This window comes from Erythrolamprus reginae, chromosome 6 (assembly GCF_031021105.1).
Source record: "Erythrolamprus reginae isolate rEryReg1 chromosome 6, rEryReg1.hap1, whole genome shotgun sequence".
Classification (NCBI taxonomy): Eukaryota; Metazoa; Chordata; class Lepidosauria; order Squamata; family Dipsadidae; genus Erythrolamprus; species Erythrolamprus reginae.
In genome coordinates, this window is record NC_091955.1 from 41167661 (window position 1) to 41194704 (window position 27044).

Sequence of the window (27044 nt, forward strand, 5' to 3'; positions counted from 1 at the left end):
CTCAAAGTGTCCCATTCTAATCAGCTAATTGAACCAAAACACAAATACAACAGTAAAGGGATCCTGAGCATTTAAATGGTCCGTTTCAGTAGGAATCACAATGGGAAAGACTGCCAACCTGACAGTTGTGCAGGAAACCATCATTGACACCCTCTATAAGGAGGGAAAGCTTCAAAATGTAATTGCAAATGAAATTGGATGTTTCCAAAGTGCTGTTTCAAAGCACATTAATAGAAAGTTATGTGAAAGGGAAAAGTATGGAAGAAAAAGGTGCACAAGCAGCAGGGATGATCGCAGTCTGGAGAGGATTGTCAGGAAAAGGCCATTCAAAAGTGTTTGGGACTTTCACAAGAAATGGATTGAAGGAGTCATTGCATCAAGAGCCACCACACACAGACGGATCCTGGACATGGTCATATTCTTTTCTGATGAGAGCAACTTTTGCATCTCATTTAGAAACCAAGGACCCAGAGTATGGAGGAAGAATGAAGAGGCACACACTACAAGATGCTTGAAGTCCAGTGTGAAGTTTCCAGTCTGTGTTGATTTGGGGAGCCATGTCATCTGCTGGTGTTGGTCCACTGTGCTTCATTAAGTTCAGGATCTATGCAGCCATCTACCAGGAGATTTTGGAGCACTTCATGCTTCCTCCCGCAGACAAGCTTTATGGGGATACTGACTTCATTTTCCATATGCCCACACTGCCAAAAGCACCAAAACCCGGTTCAATGACCATGTGATTACTGTGCTTGATTGGCCAGCAAACTTGCCTGACCTGAACCCCATAGATTGCCAAGAGAAAGATGAAAGGCATGAGACCAAACAATGCAGAAGAGCTGACAAGCTGATACCTTCCATGTCATGCCACATTGAGACAGTAATTGCTACAATAGGGGCCCAAATGAAGTATGGAGTATATATGCATGCTTATACTTTTCAGAGATCCAATATTGTTCTATGATCTAATTTTCTGAGATTGTGGATTTGGGGTTTTTGTGAGCTGTACCCCAAAATCATCATAATTATACAAATCATGGCTTGAACTATCTTGCTTTGCATGTAATGAATCTCTCATATATTGGTTGCACCTTTTAAGTTGCATTACTGAAATAAATGAACTTTTCCACAATACAGTATTCCAATTTTTCACGTTTCACCTGTAGTTGATAAATGTTTTTTATCCAAAATCAGTATTATATGTTATATATTATATATTATTATTATGAGTTATTTCAGAAAGAAATGCAGCATACAGGTTCCATGCCAAACATGATATGCCACAATATATTGGGTGACATACCAATATTAACCAACACATAGTCACTATTCCTGATAGCATGCCCTATTCTTGTGTAATTTTTGGAGGCCGTGAAATCCTCATGAAAATGAGGTATGTTGTCATGCAGCCTCTGGACACTTCTATGTGATCAAATTTGATTGATTGGGTAGCATATTGAATGTGAGTCAACACTGTTTTGCATAGATAAACTTTATTGACAGTCATATAAAAATTTCCAATATACTTTATGTATAGAAAATATATAATCTTTATAAGGAGTGCTGTTTGTTTGAACAGAAAATATTAAACCTGGCAGTAGCTGAACAAACTATTACATTTCATTTTAATCCTGTTTTCCTTATATACTTCCTAATATTTTTTTAAATTCATCGCTGTCATGGTCAGTTTTAATTTATGCCTTGTGATGGGCTACTTTTGCATGTATTATCATGTGCAAACATCTGACCATACTAAAGCTCTAAGAATTAAATGCAATATCAGTGCAACTATTGCCAAAGTTATGGCTTAGTTATTTATCATATGTATGAAAGTAATAGAATGAATTGTATTGTCCTTAACTTGAATATAATTTACTATAATAAAATTGAAAATTAAGTAATTAAAATGGAGAGTAACTTTGACAATTAACATTTTCCTCTTGTTTTACAGTCCAAAGCAGCTTATGTGCTCTTCTATCAGAGACAAGACACAATCAGTGGAACTGGTTTTTTCCCTCTTGATCGGGAAACTAAACAAGGTGCTTCTGCTGCTACAGGCATTCCATTAGAGAGTGATGAAGACAGTAATGAGAATGACAATGATATAGAGAATGAAAATTGTATGCACACTAATTAATCGAAGAACTAGAAGCCATACAGAGAAGAACTTCCTGATGGGAGTCGTGATTTAAAAAATGAAATTATCCACAAAATTAAAAATAAAATCTGAGATGGGAAATTTCAGATGACAGAATGTAAATCCTTGTTACATTTTAACTTGTGCAGTACCTGAAGTGAAACACAATGAAAAATTTAGAATTTGTCTCTAATATCTTTGCAATCTTGTACTTACAAGCTATATAGGAAATCAAAATAAATCCCTTTACAATTTTTGCTGCAATCTCGATGAATTATAATTTCTTTGTTTTGGATGCAAATTAATATTGACAATTTGTGGATTTGGGGTTTTTTTTGTTTCAATACCCCAAGAATATTACTGCAAAACCTCCATTTTTCAATGGATATGTCCTTAGACCAGTATCAAAATCATTGAGTAGTATATTCAACTCAATGCAGCAACATTCTTGGAATATCAGATTTTCAAGTGTGTCTCTCAAATGTTGATTAAAAAGAAATTTAATCATGATAAAATGACTTGGAAAAGGTGTTTTAACCTTTTGTAATAAAAATAATCTTCCAGAATATTATGTTCATTTTACTGCTGCTGTGGAACAGTTCTGGATTTCATGCTGCATTAAGGAATTGAATTTTTCAATTAAATGTAAGTATCCCTCATTGCTTGTTGGATCTACTTTGTAAACATAATCCCTGTTACCTTGTTTATAAGATGTGCGTAACTTTAATCTGGTGTCAGTCCAAAAATTTTGACTGTGCTGTAAGTCCCTCTCCCTCCCAATTTTTAGTAGTTTGACAGTTACAAACTACATACAGTGTAATAGGTTCCAATTTTTAGTAGTATACTGTATTCATAGTAATGACTGTGCATCAAGCTTAGATGACTTTTCCATATAACTTGCCTTCAAATTTGTTAATGGGCAATTGTTTCAAAGGTAGGTCTGCTAATTTTTCATGTGCGTTCTTGGTGGATTCACCATAGCCTTACATTTTATCTCAAAAGGTAACTTTACTTAATATAGAAGAATTGGCATTTGCATGTTCAAGAGTCAGAACCTGTACAATAAGTAGATAAAGTATACATACCTTGAATTGGGTTTTCATTGTGTTGAAGGAGTATGGGATGCCAAAAATAAATGTGACCGTTTGAAATGTTTTTGTTTGCCGCTTTCCCTTTGATAGTTGAAGAAAAGTATTGTTGATTCATATACAATACTGTCTTTGATAGATATTCTCTTAAGTGTGGAGGCACACTTCACATATCTACTACCTAAGGTCCCACCATTGTTACAGCAAAAAGTATGATCTTCACTTGAACTAAATACAATAGGTTATAAATTGTGTATTGTAAATAAAGTTCACTCTGTGAGTGCACATTTTGGTAAATTATTTATTTATGTTAGCATTTAAAAGTTTAAAATTGCATTTGACCAGGATAAAATTAGGTTTGTGGACATGGCTTTGCTTTATACTTTGATATTAAAAGCTGGTGTTTAATCCTGGTATTTTAAAGCTGCTTTTTTTCAATGTAAGCTAGCCTCCTGCATGACAGAGGTTGAAAATTGTCTGCACTTGAGTTCACTTGGGTTTACATTTGAAATGCGCATGTTTTATTTATAAAAAAATTCAATAAAGCTATTCAACGCCTTATTTAGTTTTCTTGATTTGTTTTCAAATCTTTGATAATTGGTCTGTGGTTGTAGAAATAATACACTTCATTTAGTAGTGAATATGCCATCATTGAATCAAATACAAATATTGGCCACAGCCAAATTTTCATCCATCTTAAAAATCAATGTTCTGAAAAAAATACTTTTTTTTGAACTGTACAATGGAATGAATGAGTGAAACCTGGGACAATTCTACTCATACTTCCACCGAACTAAATTCTTCTGAACTGATTAAAATACTATCAACAATATGCATAATACTGACATTTGACTTGTCCACATCTCAGAAGTGCCTCACCACTCTTTTATTTGACATCTTTTACACAATCCGTTGCTTTATAAAATTGGTTGGACAATTATATAATTTACACTTTTACTTTCTAAGCAGCTGATTTAGAAAATTATATATACATAGTATATGTTCATGTGTAATAACTAGGTTCACAGCCTGCTTAGACGTGGTTTGCTTAACTACGGTTGTTAAAACTGTAGCTATGTTTGCATATTAAGTGGGTTTGGCATAAGACCAAAAACCAAACCATATCATGTATTAGTGTGATATATAAATCAAGGCAATATATAATCTTGCTATGCTAAATTAAACCACAATTAATTTAGAACACTTGTTTTTAGTGAAAACATAAAAACTGTGGACTAAGCTAAAATACTTGACTCAACTGATATTAAAATATTCAACCTATAATGTGGACTCTTTTAACTGTTAAGAAAGTAGACAGAGTTCCCAGGACTGTAAGCCCAACCACTTTACTTAACCTCTGTCCTCCTGATTAGTGAAGACCACCTGGGGAATGATAGGCAGTTGATCCAAATGGTAGTTTGCCTGCCTTGAAGGTGGTAGTGTGCCCCTTCTCAAGTCAATTCTGGATCCAACGTCAGAAATGTTGTGATCAAGCTGTACCTTTAGTGGATTCTGGAGAAAAGATATGGATAATGTATCATGCAAGTTTCAGATTGGGTCAGACTATTGGGATACTGGTCACACTTGATGACTTCCAACAAAACCATGGGAGGGATGCTGTTTCCTGGATCTCTCAAAAGCTTTGGATACTATTGTGGTATCTTCAAGAGGGATTAGCAATGAGAATGCTGTGTTTTATGATTCTTTTTTAATCTGCTTCAGTCAATGCTGACAGGAAGATAGTGTTTGTGGCCACAGTCCCTGAAATGTAAGGTACCAAAGTACAGTGGTACCACTTCTTACGAACACCTCTTCATACAAACTTTTTGAGGTATGAACCCTGTGTTTAAGATTTGTTCGCCTCTTCTTAAGAAGTATTTTCACCTTACAAACCCGAGCCCAGGTGCGCGGGCTCTTACTGCACATGTGCTCTTACTGCCACAGGGATTCCCCTGCCTTGTAACTGCCACCACAGGGATTTCCCATTTGCTTGCCGCCCCCGCCGTGATTCCTCGCCTCCGGACTGCCAACATCGACTGTTGTCAGCCAAAGTGAAGAGGGAGGGAAAGAGAGAGGGAGACAGAGAGGACGGGACGGGGAGAGGAGAGGAAGGAGGGAGAGAGAGTAATACACACATAGAGGAGGAGGGCAAGAGAAAGATGGAGAGGGAAAAAAGAAATGAAGAGAAGGAGAGGAAGGGAAAGAGAGGGAGAATGTGTGTGTGTGTGTGACAGAGAGAGAGAGAGAGGCTGGCAGCCTCTCCTTTGCAATGACACACGAAGCTACCTGGCTCCTGTGCTTCGCCTTGGCCTCTTACTCCGGGGTAGCAGATAAGTCTGCCCCAGGCTTGGGTGGGACGGAGGAGGAGGTCAAGAACCAAGCCAGCCCCTCCCCTCTCCTCCCGCCCTGCCGCCAAATTTGTCCCCAGAGGCGCCACGGCCACCTTTTTCTCCGGGCTGGGGCAGTGCCTCTCCTCAAGAGCCTCGAGATAGGGCTGCTGGGCTCCGCTGCCCCTTGGACGTGCCCAGCGGCTTTGCCCAAGGACAAGAGAACGGCTGAGGGTTTTTTTCTTTCTTCCTCCCGTCTTTTCAACCTTCTCAGAAGCTGCCTCCCGTCCCTGACTCATGCAGTTTCGTGTTTCCCTCGAGTGGTATGTGTGTGGATGGGCGGGGGGCTTCCCTGTCTTTCCCGGAGCTGTTGCCCCCCCCCCATCGAGCGTGTTTTCGGGGTGCTCTGGGCTGGCAATGGGCAATTTATCCATCCATCCATCCTCTATCTATCATCTGTCTATCTATCTATCCATCCATCCATCAATCTAGAGGCTTGCCTGAGAATGGAACGGAAACAGTTTAAATTTTGGCACCGGACAATGCTTTGTCCCTATCCCAAGTGAAAGTCCCCCCCCCCAACTTTCGTTACATTTCCAGGACAGCCAACTTGCAATTCTTAAATAAAATAAATAAATATTTAGGACTGATACAAATTTGTGAATTTTCTGTTACCTGCAATCCTGCTACAACAAGCAGGTGAAAATTGTGGGCAGGAAAATCTTGTACATCAGTTGCACCCATTCCAGGACCAGGAGGTCACTCATACCTGGATCACTGCATTTGTGGATAACTGTAGTGAAGTCTATATGGGGCTGTCCTTAAAGACTATTTTGAAGCTGCAGTGCCCATATACAGCACCATGAGCAGTACTGGCTACATTCATGTAATGCTTCTGATTCATGACTTGTACTGGCTGTCAATTAGCTTCTGATTGAAATTCAAGGGTTGGTTGCCAGATATAAATGCATCCATGACAGAGTGACTGTCTAAAGGATGGTGTCCATAGTTTCTGCCCACCTTTACAATTGGAAAAAAATTATACATATCAAATCGATTGATCAGCCAGTCAGTCATCTGATAAGATGCAAGAAATAGGTTTTCTCAGTTGCAGTCAGATGGATTCTTTCTGGTTCGCACCAGTTCTATAGAACTGGTAGCAAACTTCTGGTGACATCACAGTGATATCACAGAACTGGTTCTGTTGGTGCCAGTCTATGGTCACCACCATCTCTCTCTTTTTAAAAAAATAAAAATAATAATAATAATAATAATTATTATTATTAAAAATGGCTGATTCTGGCACTGTGCATGTACCCACCATCTTGTTTTCAGCTTTTTTAAAATGGAATTTTTGGCATTGCACATGCATGCACTTCATACACACACACACACACACACACACACACAAGGCACGGCCACCTGGCATGGGAGGAAGCAAACTTGCAGCAAGGTAAGTTAGAACCTACCCCTGCTTGCAGTCTCTGCTACCTGGAATAGCACTTCCATTCCCAGATATGTGCATGGCCCCTGCCTTGTCTTTGAACAGTCCTTTAAAAAGAAATCTGATAGGAATACATATACAGTGATACCTCAGCACTCATCCTTAATTGGTTCTGAGAGACATGAGTACTAAACACAATGAATACCAAACAATTTTTTTCATAAATAATATAGTGAGTCAAAGCTGCTGACACCAACAAGTTCTAGTTTGTGGATTGAGTAAAAAGCAAATGATGAGTATTGGGACAAATTTTTCATGTAAAAATGTGTTGAGTACCATCATGTTTTTGAACATGTGCGATCCTACCCACAAAATTAACTCTAATTAAGGCCCTGTCCACCCCGGGGTGCAGGGGGTGGGGCGATACACATAGGTAAAAAATAAGCTTGGGTGGGGTTGGGAGTGCAGCTGCCCTACTTACCAGGCCTCGCACACCCCAACCACTGCCTTGCCTTCTGTGGCCGCTTACCACCACTCGCACACATCGCCCTGGCCTCCGTTTTGCCTTCAGACGCCTGCCAGAAAGGTCTAGATCAGTGTTTCCCAACCTTTTTTGAGCCGCGGCACATTATTCATATTTTCAAAATCCTGGGGAACATTGAAAGGGGTGGGTGGGGGGAGCGGGGGGGGGGAGCAGGCTAAAGAAAAGTTTGGACAAAAAAACCTCTCTCTTCATCCCTTTCGCTCTATTTCTCCCTCTTTCTCTCTTTTCCTTCCTTCCCTTCTTTCTCTCTCTCCATCCCTCTTTCTTTCTTTCTTCCTCTCTTTTTTGCTCTCTTTCTCTCTCCCTCCTTCCCTTCCTCTATGTCTTTCTCTCTCCCTTGGTCTCTCTCTCTCTCTTGCTATCTCTTTCTTGCTTTTTTCTCTCTTTCTTGCTCTCTCTCTCTCTTTCACTGTCTCTTGCTATATGTCTTTATCTTTGCCTCTCTTGCTATCTCTCTTTCTTTCTCTGTCTTTCTCTTTCTCTGTCTCTCTTGCTATGTCTTTCTTTCTCTTTCTCTCTCTCTCTGCCTCTCTTGCTAAGTCTCTCTTTCTCTCTTGCTATGTCTCTCTTTCTTTTTCTCTCTGCCTCTCTTGCTGTCTCTTTCTGTCTCTTGCTGTCTCTCTTTCTCTCTCTCTTTCTCTGCCTCTCTTTCTGCCTCTTTCTCACTCTGTCTCTCTTTCTGCCTCTCTTGCTGTCTCTCTTTCTCGCTGTCTCTCTTTCTCTGCCTCTCTTGCTATGTCTCTCTTTCTCTCTCTGCCTCTCTTATATGTCTCTCTTTCTTTCTCTCTCTCTTTCAGCTGACTGCAAGCGGGAGCCCTGACGGTGGCAGCTGGACGTGCTGCTGGACGCCGTATATGCCAGGCCCGAAGCGCCAGCATGTACGGCGTCCAGCAGCACGTCCAACCGCCACCGTCACGGCTCCCGCTTGCAGTCAGCTGAGAGAGAGAGAGAAAGAGAGAGCTCCCTGTCGCCGCCGCCTGGAGCTCCCTGTCGCCGCCGTCATCTCCTCGCGACTGCCTGCGGCCGCTGCAGCCACCCCCCCCACTCCCACCGCCAGTGCCCTCCCGCCGGGCCCCAAAGGACACTTGCCGCCGACACCAGAGAAGCTCCAGCTGGGCGGGGCGCTGCTGGTGCCTCTGACCTGGGGCTCCCACTAGCAGCTGTCCCCCGGCTTCTGCCTGATGCCGCGGTTTCTGGCGCTCTCCTGCTGGGCCCCAAAGAAGGAAGGCGGGAAAAAGGCGCGAAGAATGAAGCTCTCCTTCTTTCTGCCTTCCTTCTTTGGGGCCCAGCAGGAGAGCGCCAAAAACCACGGCATCAGGCAGGAGCCGGGGGACAGCTGCGAGTGGGAGCCCCAGGTCGGCACCGGCAGCGCCCCGCCCAGCTGGAGCTTCCCTAGGAGCTTCGCGGCACACCTGACCGTGTCTCGCGGCACACTAGTGTGCCGCGGCACACTGGTTGGGAAACGCTGCTCTAGATCAATCTAGAATTACATTAGCTGCAAAGGGCTTTCCAGAAGCGGGCCAGCAGTGGGCTGCTGCTAGGTGGAGCTATCGGTGCCATCACCATGACGTGAGTCAATAATTAGAACCCTCCAAAAAGAAGGTGTAGCTGTTTTTTCGAAGGTCAAAAGAAAATAAGACCCAGCCTTTCTGGAGAAACACAGTAGCAATGATGTCATATCTGCAGGCTTTTCTCAGGCATCTCCCTCAACCCTTTTCTGCAACCACTATCTTTACTTTCTTCAGAACAGTCTGTAAGATCAGAAGTCACTGAGTGTGAAAATAAACTGTTTTATATTACTCAAAGAGAGATTGTTTCAACACAGGTAATATATACCGTAATCGTCCTAGCCCAAAGCCACCCAGTGAGATTTTGTAACAGGATAGAATTAAAGACTGGTCTTTCTAATGCCAATCATAGCCTTACACCGAACTTTAAGAAATTCAAACTCTTAATTTTTTAAGAATTGTTATTTTGTGACAAATAAATTTTGAAGTGCAGAATTGCTTACATTTCATTTTTCTAAATGTTGTGACTGGGCCGCATGCAGCTCAGCTAGTCCCAGATTTTGAGGACCAGGAGACGGATGCATATTGGTATCTTAGGCCAGTGTTCTTGTCACATGAGTCTGAGAGTGAGAGTGATGCGGAGTCTGAGGATCAACTAGAGACTGTAGCACCTCCAGTTAGGGTATGGACTGTCAGAGGAAGAAGATGAATTAGAGGACCAACCATGTTAGACGCCAGAGTGAGGAGATCTATGTCCAGACAAGAGTATCTGAAAAGAATAAGTTCTTGGCATTAGTAGCTCTAGGGAACATTTGGCCACGCCTTGTCACTATATACAGGACAGTCTGGGGATAAGTGGAGGTGGCGAACAATGTTTGTAAAAATCATGGCCGTGTGTAAACTGGAATTGAGAGCATTTTCTGATTCCACAGCACTTTTACCTATGCAATACTCATGGTCTGACAAGCCTCAATGAACTGTAAGTCCGGTTAAACTGCCAAAATCGCTTCAAAAAAGAATCTTAATGACTCTTTGGCTCCAGCCTGGACTGTTCTTATCTCCGAGTTATTCAGCGGGGAACACTGCCAGAATGATCTAATTTAACTTTTTTTTTTTTGCCTGAATGTGTTTTAATCAATGTACTTTTGATTTAATCATCTTTGGAGCATGTGTGGCTTTTATTTCCGATTGTTGACCCGCCCAGACAGAACACTAAACTTGTTTGCTAAATCAATTTGTCTTCAGTTCAATACTATATCAGCACAACCTTGACTGATTAATATCAATTATTACAGGAAATTTAATACTAACAAAACACATTAAATATTATGGAATAATGGATTCTTATCATACACAGATATGGCAAATAAGTAATAACCGAACAGAGTTTTAATTAGTGACTCAATAGTAATTTGAATAAATTACTTCAGTATATAATGGAAGAAAATAGTTTCAATTGATTTTCAGAAAAATAAATCTCAGAATATAGATTACATGCCACTGAGTAATTTTTCAACTTATAGCAATTATACATATACTGTATACGGTATATTGCAATATACAAGCTATAATTTAAATGTTAAATGTCCTAAATACCATAGTTATTAAAACATAATGAAGCTATTGGTAATATTCAGCTAAGTATTATGTAACAGTAATTTAATTAATGTAACTATGTGAATGAAATACAAATAGCACAAGTGGAACTGCAATCTTTAATCATATCTCAAGGAAATATGCTTTCAATCTGGAAGTATGAACAGATGAATCATCTTACAAGAAAAAAATCTTATATACAAATCATAATCTTATTTTAAACAGTAAAGAACATATGAATAAGAAATATGGCTTCGTGTTGATTGGATGTTGTTTTGTCAGGTAGTTCTCAATTTATGACAATTGAGACAAGAATTTTGGTCATACGTCATGGTCGCTAAGATGCCCTTATATGCACTTTGCTCACTGGAGTATTGAGATATTGAGATTGTTTTAGTTATGTTTTATTATGCCTTTCTTTAGCTTATTTCTTATTCCCTAACTTGGAAAGTGCTTAGCCCAAATGGAAATAACTTCAATAACTAAAACTAATTATAGCAATATCACAAAGTCTCACAATTCATTTCAAAACAGCACTTATGTACGAATAAAATCGAGCTATTAATCTACATAATATATTCCCACCAGCATTATCTTTAGTTTCCTGCATTCTTACCTCAACATAATGTAAGATTCATGTGACAGAATATGATAATTATGAAGCTAAGACTTTTAAGCATGTGAATAGATGTATTAAACAGACAATGTAATCTTGTGCGTAAACCTAAGCTTAATTATGACTGGTTTACTGTCTTGTTATTAAAGTCATGCTGGTGAGACCACATTTGGAATACTGTGTTCAGTTCTGGAGACCTCACCTACAAAAAGATATTGACAAAATTGAACGGGTCCAAAGACGGGCTACAAGAATGGTGGAAGGTCTTAAGCATAAAACGTATCAGGAAAGACTTAATGAACTCAATCTGTATAGTCTGGAGGACAGAAGGAAAAGGGGGGACATGATCGAAACATTTAAATATATTAAAGGGTTAAATAAGGTCAAGGAGGGAAGTGTTTTTAATAGGAAAGTGAACACAAGAACAAGGGGACACAATCTGAAGTTAGTTGGGGGAAAGATCAAAAGCAACATGAGAAAATATTATTTTACTGAAAGAGTAGTAGATCCTTGGAACAAACTTCCAGCAGATGTGGTAGATAAATCCACAGTAACTGAATTTAAACATGCCTGGGATAAACATATATCCATCCTAAGATAAAATACAGAAAATAGTATAAGGGCAGACTAGATGGACCATGAGGTCTTTTTCTGCCGTCAAACTTCTATGTTTCTATGTTTCTATGTCATGATATTTTTAATGGAGCAATGCTTTGAATTGAATATGAAAGGTGAATTGCCTAATTTTTCCACTCAATGACGTATCTTAACAAGACTCAAGGCTGTACTCCAATCATAACTCCTAGCAACACTGAAAGTGATGGAACTTAAAAATCCACATTTGGAGAGCCATAGTTTTTTCATATCTGCTCTAAAATAAACGGCAGTAGACTAGCAAAATCCTCTAAAGTTTTGTACTGAGTTCCAGCTTGCATAGGGAATTGGCAGAATAAGATAATGTAACTGTATTTCCATGACTGATCATTTAGGAAGAAAGGGGATTCTAGCACATATTGTACATTTATCAAGAAAATACAAGTAACACAATCTCTAGTACAATAAACATTTTCATACAGGAAATACTGCTGCAGGGAAGCAGGTATACAAGTTGGAACAGAATGCAGGACAGTCAGCCAAGGAAAAGCTTTTGGTATCACCAAGAAGACATTGTTTTGGTGTTTAAATACAGGTTGTAGGATAATGTAGGATAACGACTCTGCGGAGAGGGGTGGCATACAAATCAAATCAAATCAATCAATAAATTTTAAAAATGTACAACGTTTGCATTTTCATATACAGTGATCTCTCGATTAGCGCGGGGGTTACGTTCCAAGACCTCCCGCGCTAATCGATTTCCGCGTTATAGTGGTGCGGAAGTAAAAAACACCATCTACGCATGCGCGCCATTTTTTTCATGGCCGCACATGCGCAGATGGTGGAGTTTGCGTGTGGGCGGCGGGGAAGACCAAGGGAAGGTTCCTTCAGCCGCCCAACAGCTGATCTGCTCCGCAGCGCGGAAGCAGCGAGGAGCCGAAGATGGGGTAAAGGCAAAGGGGAAACCCCATCTTCGGCTCCTCGCTGCTGCCGCGCTGCGGAGTGGATCAGGTGTTGGGCGGCTGAAGGAACCTTCCCTTGGTCTTCCCGCCGCCCAGGCAAAGGGGAAACCCCAAGATCGCTTGCCGCTTGCCGCTTGCCGTATTGCAGCTTGGAGCCTTGCTTCGCCTCCTTCGCTGCAATACGGCAAGCGGCAAGCGGCAAGCGATCTTGGGGTTTCCCCTTTGCCTGGGCGGCGCTGGGGCCATGCGGAGCCGCTCATCTAGGGGGGCGTGGACCGGCAAGGTGCCCTCCGCTCTCTCTCTTTCTCTCCCTGTTACCGGTGTGGTATAAGAGAGAGAAAGAGAGAGAAAGGAGGGCGACTTGCCAGTCCACGCCCCCCTGGATGAACAGCCTCGCATGGCCCCAGCGCCGGGCTCCGCTGTTGCCTCCGCCCCCATTCGGCTCTGCAGCTGAGAGGCCTTCCCGGCAGAGCCCTCCCCAACAGCTCCCGCCGCCAGCGCAAAAAAGAAAAGAAAAAAAAATCCCCAAAAGAGGCAGGCACAAAGCGGGGGCACAAGGGGAGCTGCCCGGCAGAGGTTGCTTTTTTTCTCCTCGTGGGCAAGTGGAGGGGGGGAGAGAGAAGGGAGGAAGAGAGTGTGAGAGAGGAAGAGAGAGAGAAATGATAGAAAAAAGGGGAGAAAAAAAGAGAAATGAGAAAATGATTGAAGCATAGTGACAGGAAAGAAAGAGAAAGAGACAGAGAAGTGACTCTTGGTGATGACGTATGACGTCATCGGGTGGGAAAAACCATGGTATAGCAAAAAAACCGTGGAGTATTTTGTAATTAATATTTTGTGAAAAACCGTGTTGTAGCGTTTCGCACTAATCGAGACCGTGCTAATCGAGGAATCACTGTACTGTACACTGTACTGTACTGACATTAATCTCCTGAAGCAGTTTCCATTATAAACAAGGAAAAGCATCCATAGACCACTAGACCTTTGCCCGTAGGTAATGCAAAAAAGAAAAGTTTATATTAGAACTATGATGGAAGTACTGTACATTATTATACTGCATGAAATAGGTGGAAATAAATATAAGAAAAGGGATCAAAGCCCACAATGCTAGCAGAAACAAATCTAACTAAATGAAAGTCGAAATCTACTTCAAAAGTGTAAATAATAGCAATTGTTTGTTGACCCTATTCGTTAGCTGGCAATCTTATATATACTGTACTGTATCTAAAAGCGAAGCCTACTGAACTACAATTAAGATATATTTTTCCACCTTATCTTTAACAGAGCAAACTAAAAAAATGTGCTTAGAACCACAGATACACATACACACATCCATCCAAAGCCGATGTTGTAGCTGAAAAAAATATCGGATATTGCATCTGTGTCGGGAAGAAGTCTTGTCACCAGTTAAACCCCGATATTGGCACTCCGCGTACGGCGGAATGAAAAGCCACGGTACTCCCATGCCATAGAATCCACCCGACTCCCAGGGCCGCTTTGAAGGACCAATCGCCCAGTCGTTGCCCAGCACTCCCGCTCCGCCTCTTCCCCCAATCCCCGCAAGGCTCCGCGTGCGGAAGCGGGCTGACGTATGCAACACTTGGCATTGTGGGAGCTGAAGTGGACGTGGACTGGTACGCGGTCGGGCCGGCCCCTGCGTGGGGGGGGGGGGAGGAGGAAGAGGACTGTCTTCTTGAGGCAACTATAATTTCCTCCGGGATTTATTGACTCGGGGACGCCCCTCGAAAAAGGGGTGAGGCTGACTCGATCGGCTGGTCATTGTGAGCCTTCTCTCTTCCCCCCCGCTACTGTGCTTATTCCTCGGCAGAGCCATGGCCGGCACCAGTAGTCCTGAGGCCGTGAAGAAACTGCTGGAAAATATGCAGGGCGACTTACGGGCCTTGAGCCTGGAGTGCCGCAAAAAATTCCCTCCCGTCAAAGAGGTAAGCGTGACTTGGCGCGGGGATGTCTCTGTATGGGATTAGTCTTTCTTTGGGCGCTTGTGTGAAATTGTGCTGGTTTTTCTTTTGTCCTGGAAAGATTCTCGAAGTCATTGGCTCGCCCTTATGTACTGAATGTAAGATACTCTTCGCGTTGTCTTTTCGATACCTATTTCCGCTCAAAATAGTCTCTCAACATCCAATACATTGTATCTAATTTGGCTATCTTTTTATATGGTAATTTTCAGTTCAAATTCTTGTTTGAAGATGACCAGATAATAGGAGTGTTGTCATAATCAAAGGAGATTTTTGCTTTATATATACTCCTGCTATTACTGTATGTATGTATGTATGTATGTATGTATGTATGTATGTATGTATATGTATATATGTGTGTGTGTAGTCCTCAAATTACAACCACAATTGAGCCCAAAATTTATGTTGCTAAGTTAAAAATTTGTTAAGAGAACTTTTCCCATTTTACTACCTTTCTTGCCTCAGTTGTTAAGGGAATCATTGCAGTTATTAAGATAGTATCATAATTGTTAAGTGAATCTGGCTTCCACATTGACTTTGCTTGTCAGGAGGGTGCAAACGTTGTTCACATGAACCCGGGATATTGCATCTTGAGTTTTGATCCTGTTCGTAACAATGTTGCAATAATTATGTGTGGGAAAAGGTCATAAGTCACTTTTTTCAGTGGTGTTGTAATGAACTGTTGTAAATCAAGGACTACCTGTATAAATAAATAGGTGTCTGTTGTACTCATCTCTATATGCTATAATATTAACTGTCCCACTTAGCCACCATTGCTGGCATTAGAAGTACTGTAGTAATCTACCACAGATAGATTTTCAAACTTTGATGAAATTTCAGATTTGCAAAATGTATCCACAATAGTTACTGGTAAGTTTGTATATGACATTATATATCATTCTCTTCCATGCCTGACATGTTTAGATATAATAGTCATGTATCAATTAAGGATTGAATAATATTAGCATGTAATTAACAAATCTTTTTAATACATTATCAGAATTTTAATTTATTTAGTATGCAGACTTGTTATACCATCCCAGCAGCCATATTATTCAGATTCCCTTTTTGTAGCTTCAAAGAGAAAAAGAGCTTAAATCTAGAGAGAGAATATGAATGCTTTGTGTGAAATTTACTTGGAGTACAATAAATAAAGATTGTTAGCTGAATAGCAGCTATATTGGAATCAGCCACATCTGTCAATTATTATTTATACCTTGATTGCATCATGCTTAAACTATTATGATATCCCCTGTTGAGGTCTACCCTTTAAGAATATCTAAAAGCTTCAATTGCCAGAGGACATTGCGTAGCATTGTGCTTTTAACTGTCTCCATATTTAAAGATCCTAAACACTGAAGTTAAAACTTTATAGCCTAACTTTTAGATAACGAAAGAGCTGTTTCTTTTTAATCAAATTCCCATCAACAAAGTCCCATTTTTGGCAAATATTAACTCTCATGTATTGTAGCATTACTAACAAAAGACATGTACATTTCTTATAAGAGTCTTTTAAACATTTCAAGACTTAATATGGTAAAACATAAAACAACCCCTTGATTCCTCAATTTTCATCCTGGAACCATGAAAATGTGTGAGATATAGTCTATCTGGACTGATATTTTACCATTCAGTAATATTAGCCAAGGAAATTGCTACCGTATTTTATATAATAAACAGTTCCCTACTAATTATTTCTGCCTGTCCTACCAAATCTGACAGGAACAGCTGGCTTTGGGTACCTTTGGCAAGGGATTGTTGGCTGGTGGTGCCCAGAAGAAGAACCTTTTCTGCAACTGTCCTATGGAACATCATCACTCCAGAGAATAAATTGTCCTGTTACTGTTAAACTTTCTTGAAAACATGTTCCTAAGCCTAAGAGCCCTCATCTCCTGACTCTGGTGATGATGGGTTAGATAATATTTGGCAGCTATGTGTATTCTATATTCTACTCACCTGGACTCACATAAAAGTGAAATGAGAAGAGATATAAATTAAGTAAACAAATGAATTGTATCTTTGCATATGACTTGGCTAAGACAAATAGACACATTTCAGCAAAAAACAACCACAGTATATTTATTTCAATAGTAGAGCCTTTGAACAATGCAAGAATAGCAAAAATATATTTAACTGACTGATGAGATTTTTCTTAAAGCATGTTTATACGCTGACACTTTTTCATAATCTGCTTGCAAAGATAAACATGCAAACAAGATATCATTTTTTAATATAGCAGCCTGATGGCCTACAGACTGTGCCATCAAAATTGTCCCCAGGGTCAAACTGCCAAAACCTAAACAGTACTCAATGACACCTAGAGAAATGGAGAAACTCTAAGCATTCATTGACAAAAACTTAGCCAGGGTTTTATTTATCTGGCAAAGTAACACATGGGAGCCGCAATGTTCTTCAGAGAGGAAAAAGATGGGTCACTTAGGATATGGGGAGACTATTGCCAATTAAATACCATTTGTTGAAAAACATATACTCCCTGAAAGATATGTTAGGGCACCTTGCAAAAGGGAGGGGTTTTAGAAAATTGGACTTTGGGGAAGCATATTATCAAGGGAGATTAAGAAAGTCAGTGAGTGGAAAATGGTATTTAATTGTCTGTTAGATTGTTACCAGTTTTGAGTATTATCTTTCGAACTACAAGGGGACCCAGTCATCTTTATGTAGTTGATAAATGAAGTCCTCTACAAGCATTTGTACAAAGAGATTTAGTGTATTTAGATGACATTTTGATTTATACCAAAAGATGGAAGAACATGTGAAGTTATTCAGAACGGCATTTGAAAAGCTCTGAAAAGCCCAGCTTTACCTAAAACTATCCAAATGTGACTTTCAGAGAACAAAGTTGGACTATTTAGGATGCCAAATCTTGTAGAACAGTGTAAAGTTGAATCCTGGAAAGGTGTCAACTCACAAAAGCATTTCTTGTCTGTGTATGCTCTCACATTGTCATGGGCAGCCGAGGGGGAGCACAATCCATTCATACCTTCTTCCAAGGATCTGGATCTCAGTTTTCCAAAGTTGGCTTCTGAGGAATGTCTTCTACTGCCCAAGGGAGTGCCTCATTGGAGATTGTAATTTATGACACAGACTGAGAGGAGTGGGGAAACAGGGTCAAAGATGAGTCTAATGGTAAGGGTGGCATAAAAATCAAAGAAATAAATAAATAAAATGAGCTGTAAATCACGTGTGGCAGACCCCACTTGAACAGATGCAGACATGTTGCTCCTAATAAATAACTGGATTTCTTTTGAAACTTGGCTCGAGACTCATGAGTTAATTATGAGGCATCTTTTGGAATCCTGACACACGTAGTCTTAGATTGAGAAGCACCCCAGACCAGGATACATCTGAAGAGTTTTCTCAGTTTTGCCAACTTTTACCAGCAATTTATCCCCTGCCATTCATGAACTTTTTAAAAACTAAGACGGCCACCAAACTCAAGCCAAGGCAGCCCTTAAAGCTGGAGGACTGTAGTGATACCTACTATTCTATAATTATTTACTTTATGATTACTAGAGAATAAGGAAGTTCCTTAAGTAAAGCAAAGAGACTTCTGATTTTTTGAAAGCTTCCTGGACTATCTAAATGGAACTGATTGAATAATCCTGGAATATAAAGAACTATGAGTATTGTACTTTCTGAGGAGCAACATTAGGCTTGAATAATTGTTTTTGGACTATTGAGTAAGTGGAGCATACTAAAATAAGACAAGACAAGAATCAGGGAAAATAAGTGAAATTTCAAAAGAAAAGGTGTTGATGATACCCAGCTTTACATCTCCACCCCATGTCCAGTCAACGAAGCAGTGGAAGTGATGTGCCGATGTCTGAAGGCTGTTGGGGCCTGGATTGATGTCAACACACTCAAACTCAACCCTGATAAGACGGAGTGGCTGTGGGTTTTGCCTCCCAAGGACAATTCCATCTGTCCGTCCATCACCCAGGGGTGTGTGTGTAATTAAATAAGGTTTCAGAGACCCTTAAGTACAGGGTGACAAAATGTCGCATGAGCTCTGCAAAGCTTTTTGCCAAGTTTGAGGAGCTCTATAATGGAAACTAGTAGTAATATAAAGGGGAAACTTGGTGGACAATGTTTAGAGCCAAACATACTGAAAAAGTTTCAAACATCTTAGACTAATGGTTGCTGTGTGACCTGAGGTCAAAGTTGAGGAAAAATTGATGCGACACATTTTTAGCCATTTTGAGGAGTATGTATACACTATGGATGCAATTTATGAAACAGCAAAATAACATTTTAAGGTTCTATTAAACAAATAGTTAATTATATGAAGTGTAAAATAAACAGTGATTTCTTAATTATTTTTCCACAGGCTGCTGAGTCAGGAATAATAAAAGTAAAAACAATAGCAGCACGACACACTGATATCCTAGCAGGTAATTATTTGCAAATAAAACAGATAAAAACATTTGTAACATTAGAAGTTATGAGTCAAATCTGTCATGTTTGATGTGAAATTAAGTGTCATTATTTTTAGAATTTGAAAGTAACAATTTTAATTTTTTTAACTCAGTTGAAGCTAAAATGTAGTTTGCTGAAGTGATTTCTAGCCAAACTTTACTATCAATTGATACCCCATATACTAATATAAATAAATTTATCTTTAGTGCTACATAATTTAATAGTTTTTTTAAAAATGGGATGAGTGCTTTATGTAAATAGATAAAGTAACTTTAATAAGTTTTTCATAACTTAAGTGGAATTCTATTGTACTATTATTATTGATCATCAGCCAAATGTTCAAACTGGGTTTGGCATTTTTGCCTACTATCAAGTCCTTATCAAGGACTTGGGATAAGCAGATTTGGATGTTTGTTGGGGTGACAAATATCATCATAGGATGAAAACTGTTCCGAGTAAAGCCGCCTTTTGCAATTGACAGGTGGCAAATTTGGTGTGCAAGTAGTGCTCTAGTTGTTTTGGGATTGCACCCACAGCATCTATTACACTTGTACTACCGTTGCTTGCCTTTGTCACAGTCGTTGTATTTCTATTTGTAGAATTTTATATTTTTGTTGTTGTTATTACATGGATCTATGCTAGTCTACTACTATAGCTTGAGCCGATAAGCATAAAATTCTTTAACCCTGCTGCTCTGTTCAAAACCACTATACACTTGTACATCATTTTTTTCAGTTCATTTATATTTTTCTTATGATCAAGAATGTTCAAACTAGTAATCCCACACCAAATTTAGTAAAATTGTACACATTTTGCAGACTAAACTATCTATAAATTGAAAAAGAAATTCACAAAAAAAGGGGGCGGGCTGGCTTTTATGAACGAAATAAACCAATAAGCATTATTTTTTTTATTTCAATTTTCATTTCATTGTGTGCAGAAATGTTCAGCCTAGTTTACAAGGGAAAGAAGTTTTCAAATTGACCAAATATAAGCACTTAAAATAAAGAATTTTCGGTTCAAGTCATACAGAAACAGTACAAGTGTGACTTTTTTTGCCCAGCAAAAACTAAGCCTCCCACCCCCAAAAAAAAATTCTCATAGAGAGAACCCCTGAAATGATGAAAAGTCATAAAATTTCAAGTTTCAGAAATGCAGGGAAATTTTTTTACAGGATCTCAAACTTCGATTTCGTGTTGCACAGACTCGAACAGAACAGCAGGGTTAACAACTGGTTCTATGAATGTGGCTTATTTGGGTGTGTGTGGTCATATGACTGGGTGGGTGTGGCTATGTGCATATGGACAACTCGGCTGAAAAAAGTGAATTACGACTGGTCCTTGCACTTATGGCCATCCTCATATTTATTCCCGTTGCAGTATTCTTAGCAACCATGTCATTCATTTCACAACTGTGGTGCTTCTCTTCACCATGATGACAAGATAGGGCATAAAACATAAAGTGTGAGGACAGTCATAAGTGTGAGGACCAATCAAAAATAACTTTTTCATCCCTCTGAGCACTCCCTGTGTGTCCAGGTGATCATGTGACTGGGTGGGTGTGATCAACTTAATGTCACTCGTTGAGGAGCACTTTTCAGCTGGCCTCTCATGACAATGGGGATGCTGCAACCGTCATAAGTGTGGAAAATGGTCATAAGTCACTTTTTTCAATGCCATTGTAACTTTGAATGGTCACTAAATGAACTGTGGTAAGTCAAGGATTACCTATACAAAAATACAAAAACCCTTTTGCTTGCAAAAGCTTTCTTAAATACCAATCATTAGATTAGAATTCCTGCAAGATGGAGTTACAAATCAGGCGGGTGCCAGAGCACGTTGAGGAATTAAAATAGTTAAAATGCAATGATAACTATCAGTAGCCAACTCTTGCTCATAAAGTGAATCTCTTTAGCAGAGAAACTGTTCTGTTCCAGTGCCGAGCCCCCCAAAATAAGATGCACACCACTGGATTAACTGCTAAAGGTTTTTTTTGAAAAGAAGGTAAAATCTAGCAAAGGCTTCACCGCACTGATTATAGTCTTATCAGATGTCCAGAGTCCCCAAAAGAGGTAAACATTAGAGTAATTACCAAGTTGAAGCAAGATTCAGTAGCGTAGACTTATAGAAGTTGGCCAGAAATTTGGAGCTAATTATTGCAGCCAATAATGTGGGCCTTTTAAATATAAGCTGAATACACAAGTTGCAACAAGATTTCTGAAACGAACTATGTTGTTCTCTGCCTCGAATCATTGCGTGACTCCCCCTTAAATAGCCTGAAGGCATGGCCCAGTAGCCAGCAATGCTATTCATGAGGAAGCCTCCTCCCGAGTAACGATTCATGCCTCCTAGAGGCCTTGCGAGGCCCCTCCTCTTCTCCTGAGTCACTCATCACAGGAGGTGTAGAAGGCTCTGCTTGCTCTTCAGCCTTTGACACCATGTACTCTTCGCTCTCAATCTTGGGTGCCAAGAACACAGGACGCCTGTACTGCACCTCCACTGTCTCTGTATCCTCTGGGTCATTACTGTTTATTTATTTAATTAAATTTGTAGGACATCCTTCTCCTAGTGAACTCAGGGTGGCGTACAACAATACAAAAAACAATGGTAAAAAATACAATTTTAAAACCCCAATAATAAACATTCATACATAATTCAAACTACTGGCCGGAGCAGAGTATAACTCTGGACTCTGAATACAATTCAAAGTGTTGGTTATGACCTATAAAGCCCAAATGGCATGAGACCAGATTACTTATGAGACTGTCTTCTGCCTCATACATCCCAGTGGCCAGTCAGGGCCCACAGGGTCGGCCTCTTCCAAGTCCCATCAGCCAGACAATGTCGTCTGGCAAGGCCTAGGTCAGTAATGGCGAACCTTTTTGAGACTGAGTGCCCAAACCGCAACCCAACACCCACGTATTTATCTCCGAGTGCAAATAGGGCAATTTACCATATTTTTTTGACTATAAGACACACCAAGATTGTGAAGAGGTAAGTAAGAAAATTTTTTTGTCCTCCCTCACACCCCCAGAGCATTTTGCAGGCCTCAAACCTTTTGCACTCCCTGCTTTTTGCAAAAATGGGTGAAAAAAGAGCCATTTTGCAAAAATGGGGCACACAGAGAATTTGGGAGATTCTCCTTAGAGGGAGGAGTTGCCAGTCAGGGTGGATTGTACTCGCTCGTCAGAGGCGTGTCCGAGTCAGTAAAGTATAAAAGATCTGGGACCGGCCATAAGCCCAGTTTCTCTGACTCGCCTGTAACAGAGACAGTTTCATGGCAGCACAACCTTTCCTACTGTTGACTCCTCAAATTGGTTAGTAATTAATTCTTTCTTAATTAAAATTGGAAAAAGACCTCACCTACAAAAAGATATTGACAAAATTGAACGGGTCCAAAGACGGGCTAAAAGAATGGTGGAAGGTTTTAAGCATAAAGCGTATCAGGAAAGACTTAATGAACTTAATCTGTATAGTCTGGAGGACAGAAAGAAAAGGGGGGACATGATTGAAACATTTAAATATGTTAAAGGGTTAAATAAGGTCCAGGAGGGAAGTGTTTTTAATAGGGAAGTGAACACAAGAACAAGGGGACACAATCTACAGTTAGTCGGGGGAAAGATCAAAAGCAACATGAGAAAATATTATTTTACTGAAAGAGTAGTAGATCCTTGGAACAAACTTCCAGCAGACGTGGTAGATAAATCCACAGTAACTGAATTTAAACATGCCTGGGATAAACATATATCCATCCTAAGACAAAATACAGAAAATAGTATAAGGGTAGACTAGATGGACCATGAGGTCTTTTTCTGCCATCAGACTTCTATGTTTCTATGTTTTTAATTCTAAATTCTAAATTGTTTAATTGGTTCCTTTCACTGAGGGTGCAGTCGGGTGCAGTGGCTTTGGTCCAGCCCTTCTGCAGGTGGGTAAGGCCCTCGGCCTTCCCCATCATAAAGCTCCACTCGTCCTCCTTCAGCCGCTAGGGCTGCCTTGGAGTCTTCTCGCAGGCAAGCCATAGGCTAATTTATTTATTAGATTTGTATGCCGCCCCTCTCCGTAGACTCAGGGCGGAGGGAATTGAGGGAACTTCCCTGGTTACAGGGGGGTCCCCATTGCCGGTGTCTCTAGCGGACGTGCGAGCCCTCGCAGGTTACAGGCCCCGGGGCTGGTTACAGTCCCGGTGCCAAGCCTTGATTTTTTTTCTTTTGCAAGCCTCAGATTGGTGTCGGGTTTTGGCACCTTGCCAAGCTTGCCTCAGATCGGGCCGATAAGAGGCCGATCGTGCGCTCTTTTTTCGCTGGTGACGCAGCTGATTTTCCAGTCTGCTCTGCCGCCTCCTTGCAGTTGCGCGCACGCCGATCAGTGTTGTTTTGGGCTGGGGGTGGAAGAACATCGCCTCAGAGCGACCCTTAGGCAGCGATTTAAAAAGTTTTACCTGCCGATCGTCACCCCTCCTCCCCCCCCCTCCTGGCTTCAAAACCACCTATTAATTGAAAATAATTTAATACAATTCATAAAGGCAAGGTACCAGCCAAACTCCCTGGCAGTTACAAGAAGGGCAGCGCCCCATCTGGGCTTCCCTTCAGGATCCAGCCGCTCCAGCTTTCTGGAACGTCTGATCCACGAGGCTTAAAGAATGAGGACAATCTTGCCTGTTTAAGAGCCAATAGATTGGCTTTCCTAGATCTTCTTCTACTAGGATATCCACTCATTCAAGCTAGCCCTAATTTAGGCCCTCATCCTTAGTCAACCTTTCCCTTAACTGGATTCAGATTTCCCTTTTTCATCCTTTTAACCTTCCCTTCCTGCCCTTCTCATTATGGATGAATCAAACAAGACTGGGGGAAAGAAAACCAAAAAGACCAACAGAACTACTCAGGAGGATCCTGACTCTATTACTGCAATTCCTGAGTCCATCTCAACTTCACAGCTATCCAAAATAGAAAAGCATAGGGACAGAACCCTACAATGTCTCCATGAGAGGGCAGCTAGAGCTCTCTCCCCTTCTCCTCCACGAATCTCCCATCAAACTGAATCCCCGGGCAATGCAGCAGGGGCTAACCCTCCCCTAGCTGCCAGCCTCTGGGGTTTAGCGGGACTGCCTAACCAAAATTTAAATTTGGGCGTCTCCAGACCTCCTCCTCCCCTTTCTCCCACCATCGTTATAGCTCTTACCGCACCTCTGGCTTCCACTGCAGCTCCTCCTCCAGTTTCTTCTCCATCATCTAAGCAATTTCTGGATCCTGATACTATTCACAAATGGATTGAGTCAGCAGTCCAACACAGTGTGGCTTCCAGCCTCGGCAATCTGACAGCTGTCAAACCTCCAAAATTTACAGGAGTCCTCCCAATGGCTTCCCTCCTTCACCCTCCTTCCAATCTTCGTCTTACCCAGGACTCCTGGTCAGGTTCCTCTGATGAGGACTCTGACACTTCGGGCAAGGACTGTCAGATGATGAAAGAACCGCCCCTAACCTAGCTCTTTTAGCGGCTTTGTTTCCTATCGACCTTTTCTTGAGCATTCCACCCCTTCAGCTCCAGCTCAACCTTCGGCAACACAAGTGGAGACCCTCTTTCAGCCCTATACTGAGGAACAGGACATTGTCCCAGCTCTTCCCCTCTTCGTAGAGACCATCACAAAACAATGCCTCACCCTGGCAACGGGTCCTGCACCATCCAATGTGGAGAGAAAATTGTTCAACATAGGCACGGAACTATCCTCCTTTTTGGAACCCCCAGAAATTGACATACCAGTCCTAGCCCTACACTCCTCAGAAACTCTGCCAGGCCAAGCAGATGAGCTCCTAAAGGCAGAGGACCAAAAGATTGACCAGGTATTGCAAAAGACCCATCAGGCCTCTGAATGGGCGATAAAAGGGGCCTCAACTTCCTCCTTTTTTGCCAGGACCATGCTGATTTGCATCAGGCAACTTCAAGAGCAAATCCCAACATCGAGCATTTCAGTTCATCAAACCCTCAACAAGCTCTTCATCATCTGCCAGTTGCTATCTGACACTACCCTGTACACTTCCAGGTTTGCAGCCAAGACCATGGCCTTCTTGGTGGTTGCCAGGAGAATGACCTGGCTTAAAAAATGGCAAGTGGACATCAAGCATAAGTGGCGCTTTGCATCAGCAGAGTATAAAGGGAAGAATCTTTTTGGTGATGTCCTTGAGCCCTTTCTCATAGACTCGAAGGACAAGAAGAATATCCTGCCATCTAGCCAAAAGCAGTCCACTCAACGTCCTTCACAGTACTTCCAGCGGCCCTTTCGTCAACCCGACCAACCGTTTTCCTACTACAAGGGCCCTAACCAGTCTACCTACAAACAGCGCAGCTCTCAAGACGAGTGCCAGGGGACGAGGGTCCAGACGACCCTTTTGGGGGTCCATTGGAAATCGCCAGGGCCGAAGAGGTAGGTGGTAGGGTCTCCTCCCCTGACCTGTCCACAGTACCTATTGGCGGTCGCCTCTCAAAATTTGCCTCTCATTGGGTTTCTATCACCTCCGATCCCAGGGTCCTCAATACCATTACCCAGGGCTTACACTTAGAGTTTTTGTCCCCGCCCCCCCTTTTTTATTTCCTGTTCGATATCTAGGAACCCTTCCAAAAGAGCCGTCATAGAACAGGCTATCCAGCATATCCTCGAAATCAGGGCCATCCAGCCTGTCTCCCCTGAATTCCAAGGACAAAGTTTTTATTCCATTCTTTTCATCGTACCTAAGTCCTCGGGGGGTTGACGGGCTATCCTAGACCTAAAGCGCCTCAACCTCTTTTTCAAATACCATAAGTTCAAGATGCACACCCTTAAAACCATTTTAGCTTGGTGACTTTATGTCTTCCCTCGATCTAACAGAAGCATACCTCCATATTCCCATAGCGAAGGAACATCGCAGATTCCTCCGTTTTGCTTATGCTGGCAAGCATTTTCAATATCGGGCTCTCCCCTTTGGCCTCTCTTCAGCCCCCCGGGTTTTTACCAAAGTCCTCTCAGTTTTAGCCACCCACCTCAGGTCTATCCCAATCAGCGTTCAGTTCTACCTTGATGACATCCTCGCCTTGGCCTCCTCCCTTGCCCAAGCGCAGGTGCATCTCCAAACTACAGTCAAAGTCCTTTCCTCCCATGGCTTCTCGATCAATTTTCAGAAGAGCCAGCTCATGCCCTCCACCTTAGGGACTATCATCAATTCATCTGAGGGTCTTGTCACCCTCTCCACAGAGTGGATGAATAGCATCAGGGAGCTAGTTTCCCAAATTCAGGACAACCTTTTTCCTCCCCTCTCTTCCCTATCCTCCATAATCCCTTAGGCCAGACTCCACTCCCCAGATCTCCAGTGGTTCCTATTACCTTTCCAAAAGTCGGGCCATCTCGCAAGACGAATCCATCTTCCTCCACAGGTACGAAGATCCCTTCCTGGTGGAGATCCGCGGCCATCACAGAAGGCACTCCGTACCAAAGCTCCCCATCCATAACAATCACCATGGACACCAGTCTGTCGGGCTGGGGAGCTCATTGCAACGGTCTTCAGGCTCAGGGCCTTTGGAACGCAAGCCAAGCTTCATGCTCAATCAACTGGCTAGAATTCCATACGGTCTTCCTAGCCCTCAAAGCCTTCAGTCACCTTATAGCCGAACAAGATGTACTGATAAGAACAGACAAAATGGCCACCAAGGCCCACATCAACCGGCAAGGGGCACCCGATCCAGGACCTTACGTCAGAGGCCTACCTGGGTAGCCTACCGGCATCTCATTGCATTTAGGATACTGGATTGGATAAATTCAGGGTGGGGAGGGGGGAGGAGAGAGAGAGAGAGA

At 41.6% G+C, this 27044-nt stretch overlaps 2 protein-coding genes and 1 long non-coding RNA gene across 14 annotated transcripts in view; 2 read left to right on the forward strand and 1 right to left on the reverse strand.

The window, feature by feature from the left end:
- The window catches only part of USP15 (ubiquitin specific peptidase 15), a 230599-nt gene extending 226816 nt beyond the window's left edge, over positions 1-3783 (forward strand). For all 7 annotated transcript variants that reach the window (XM_070755598.1, XM_070755600.1, XM_070755601.1 and 4 more), the window contains one exon: positions 1949-3783. In XM_070755598.1, coding sequence (XP_070611699.1) covers positions 1949-2134 — 186 coding nt within the window. In that variant the 3' untranslated portion in view covers positions 2135-3783. The remainder of the gene's footprint in view (positions 1-1948) is intronic.
- MON2 (MON2 homolog, regulator of endosome-to-Golgi trafficking) overlaps positions 2731-27044 on the forward strand; it is a 331402-nt gene continuing 307088 nt past the window's right edge. For 3 of the 6 annotated variants that reach the window (XM_070755594.1, XM_070755595.1, XM_070755597.1), the window contains exons 1-2: positions 14326-14753; positions 19135-19198. In XM_070755594.1, coding sequence (XP_070611695.1) covers positions 14643-14753; positions 19135-19198 — 175 coding nt within the window. In that variant the 5' untranslated portion in view covers positions 14326-14642. Of the gene's footprint in view, positions 2780-14324; positions 14754-19134; positions 19199-27044 lie in introns of those variants that run through there. The other 3 variants (XM_070755592.1, XM_070755596.1, XM_070755593.1) reach the window with 3 other exon arrangements.
- Positions 3220-14313, reverse strand: LOC139169446 (uncharacterized). The gene is made up of 3 exons (XR_011559479.1): positions 14137-14313; positions 9549-9814; positions 3220-4734 (listed from the first exon to the last, which is right to left on the reverse strand). It is a non-coding gene; the product is annotated as an uncharacterized lncRNA (long non-coding RNA).